This window comes from Phytophthora infestans, genomic scaffold (assembly GCF_000142945.1).
Source record: "Phytophthora infestans T30-4 supercont1.8 genomic scaffold, whole genome shotgun sequence".
Classification (NCBI taxonomy): domain Eukaryota; phylum Oomycota; class Peronosporomycetes; order Peronosporales; family Peronosporaceae; genus Phytophthora; species Phytophthora infestans.
The window spans coordinates 2087520-2090540 of record NW_003303751.1 but is presented as its reverse complement, the minus strand read 5'-3'; the positions used below and the strand labels follow the sequence as shown (position 1 = coordinate 2090540).

Genomic DNA, 3021 nt, shown 5'->3' with positions numbered 1-3021 from the left:
GGGCTTCTGTGACGGCATCACACAGCACCTTGCGCTAGAGGAAGTTGACTTCCCAGAGCTTACAAACTCCAAGTGAACGGCAGTTCACAGGTCCCTTTTTGCCTAAGGGAGCGAAGTGACCAATTAAAGGTAAGTTGTAAGCTGAATATATGTATAGGTAGGCTAAGCTTGAGTTATATTTACAAACTATTAGTCACTTATAGAAAAGCAGTGTCATTAGCCAATGGTTGGCCTCGGACGACCCTGGTACCATGTACCAGATATTCCGAAGTATGACGTGTTAAACGTCATGTAACTAGGGTTACACTTGGGGCTGCGTACCCCGTTACAGCTTCAGAATGAGTCTTTTTGCCAGACAAAATGTGTGTCATACACCACACAGAGGTATACATAACTTAATTTAGACAGCTTATAAAAAGAACGGTTTGCATCAGATGATTACAGAAATCTGCCTGAATAAGGAACGCCTGATATAAATTAAGAAAGAAACTGCATAAGCTGACAATGCCTCGCTAAAAACAGACTATGATGTGCATGTATTGAATTAAGTTAGGATAAATTGAAGATTCGACTTTTGAATGAGACCAGAGTGATTCCAGCAGTGCTGAATCGTGGAAGCGCTAACTTTAGACCATGCAGCCTCGCACGAGAGCAGTGCAGTTAGCTGGTCGACGCTGTACGGGTTGTCGAGACCTTCGCCTAGGCGATCCAATGCGAACATCATTTTTTGCGATAAGCTGTAGCGTTTAATGCTATTGATGATGCCCTGATCCAGCGGCTGGATCTTGGCGGTGGTGTTTGGGGGTAGCTTCTCAACACGGACATTGCTTAGTGGACGCAGTCGGCTAGTGAGCCCGAATGTAAATGTAGGAATGAAGCTCGGCTCGTAGGGCTTGAGGCGAAGGAGGATCACCTACTGCGCGCCATTTTTTAAATTGAAATTAAAGTCAGTGCCTGGATTGTTTGGTCAGTACCTTGCCCATCACTATCCCATTTTTCTAAAACTTTCCCGACTATAAAAATTGCGAGGTTATTAATTGAAACCCCGTTCCTTATTCAGTCAGATTTCTGCACAGGTATCAAACTATGAAGCTTTGCCGTAATTGTCATAAATTGTTTTGCTAAATCAGAGCGGGTTTTTTACAAGGGCATTTATTGAATTAGGGTTGGAGGAGGCGTTTAGTTTTACAGTCGCTGAAAAATTCGCTCTTTGAGTGCTAGTCTCGTTTTGAAGGGTTATCAGGGACATGTATGGGTTTCGAGTGCACTTCCGAGAATTATCATGTGCAGTTCCAAAATAGTCAAGTCTTAGCAAGTGCAAATGCCTAAAAATGAAATTGTACAACCTCGTCCCATAGTAATATTCACATAAACGGTTTAAACAAGTCGCTGGCGAAGTTGATATTCCCTATGCAGGGTAACAGTAGAAATACGATTAGAACAAGGCAACGAGCAGTAAAAAAAATACTGAGAGCGCAGCCCGCCGACTATATACTGCGTTAAAGGTCCCTTTACACTCTGACGTGTCCCTCGACAATGCAATTTGCCCGTATCGCCCACGTTCGGCACCTCAAGCATTTGCACTCGCTAATCCATCGATTAGCAATCGAAAATTATCTCGTTTCGGTCTTCAGTAAGCAAAAGTGTGTTTGACGATCGGTGGACGGTTGAAGAAAACAACAAAAACATGCTTTCATACGTGTAGCAGTAGCTCGATGCCATACGTGATTCGTGCATATTTCGAGTTAGTGATACTTACAGCAAATGTGCATTAATAATAGGCAGCACTAAAGTGTACAGTATGTTTCAACACATTAATAGCAACCCTTTCGTGGCATGACGGTAGTGTTATTATTAAGTACTTCTGAAGCATTAAAAACGGGAAGTAGTAGTCAGCATTTTTTAGGCGATCACGGCATTATTTGACTTCTTAAATAGCCCCGTCTTGTTTTCTTTGTTGCAATGAATAACTTTTGAATGACCGCGACATCTCAACGAGGGCGTAGGGAAATAAAGAAGGCGAATTTACGGTACGTGTGCGGAGCAGACGGACTTAAATTCAAAACAAAATCCGGGGTTGATGTCCAGGAGATCTGACTTGCATGTTGATATAATTTATGCCAACTCCTCCTGCTCCATGCATTGTGCCAAAAAGCATAGCAAGACACGGCGACTAATCATTTACTGAACTGCAGGCATTAACAGTGTGGATCGATGTAACAAAAAACAAATACTTATTCTAGCTCTAAAACCTCTTTGAATTAAGTCGATTAGACGGCGTGTTTTGACTACTGCAATTGTTCTCTCACATCCGAATTTGTATGCTGATCCATCACCAACTAGCCGGGCACGATGGCCATTCTGCCAGCATTCCGGGTTCCCATCGTGAGCTTCCTTAGTGGGACCAGTAATGCTGTGCGCAAGGAGCTCGCTGCTCCATCAACCTCTGCTGGAGACCTCTTTCGGTCGGGAAAACTGTAAATTATGGACATATCCTAACCGAAGCTTGCGGGCAATGTTCAAGACCTGCTGAACGGGCACAAGCTGGACGATTCAGGTGCTCCTCAATGGGATCTCACCCCTGACCAGCGACGCCTTCTTAAACAGGCAAAGGTTATCGTGATCGACTTTGAGTGGTCACTGTTCACCGACCCAAACAGAAATCTGCTGCAAGCCAAGCAAGGGATTCTCAAAAATATCGAGTGGGTACAGGGCACCTATGCGGGAGTTGAACAGTACATGAATTGACTGCTCAAAAGCGAGAAGACATCGATGGCTGAAGCGATGCCCGAGTTTACCCTGACGAGAGCGGGAAGGTTCTTCCCTCACGTCATGAGTGATCTGGATTCTCGTATCCGGCTGCACAAACCGTGTCTGTCGTGCGTCTACAACTGGATTTTCCTGTTGTCAAGACGTACCCACGTACCCTATGTCAAGACGTACCCTCACGCTAGCTCTAATTTGCCTAATTGAATACAGTTCAGTTCCTCTTTTACTTCCTAAGAACCATAGCTAAGAGCA

At 44.3% G+C, this 3021-nt stretch overlaps 1 protein-coding gene across 1 annotated transcript; it reads right to left on the bottom strand.

Annotated features, from left to right (window-relative positions):
• Positions 1-544: 544 nt before the first annotated feature.
• On the bottom strand, positions 545-983 carry PITG_06445 (uncharacterized protein; the record flags this gene model as incomplete). The annotated part of the gene is made up of 2 exons (XM_002998519.1): positions 545-913; positions 975-983. 2 exons carry the CDS (start codon positions 981-983, stop codon positions 545-547), a joined length of 378 nt encoding a protein of 125 aa, XP_002998565.1.
• Positions 984-3021: the final 2038 nt, after the last annotated feature.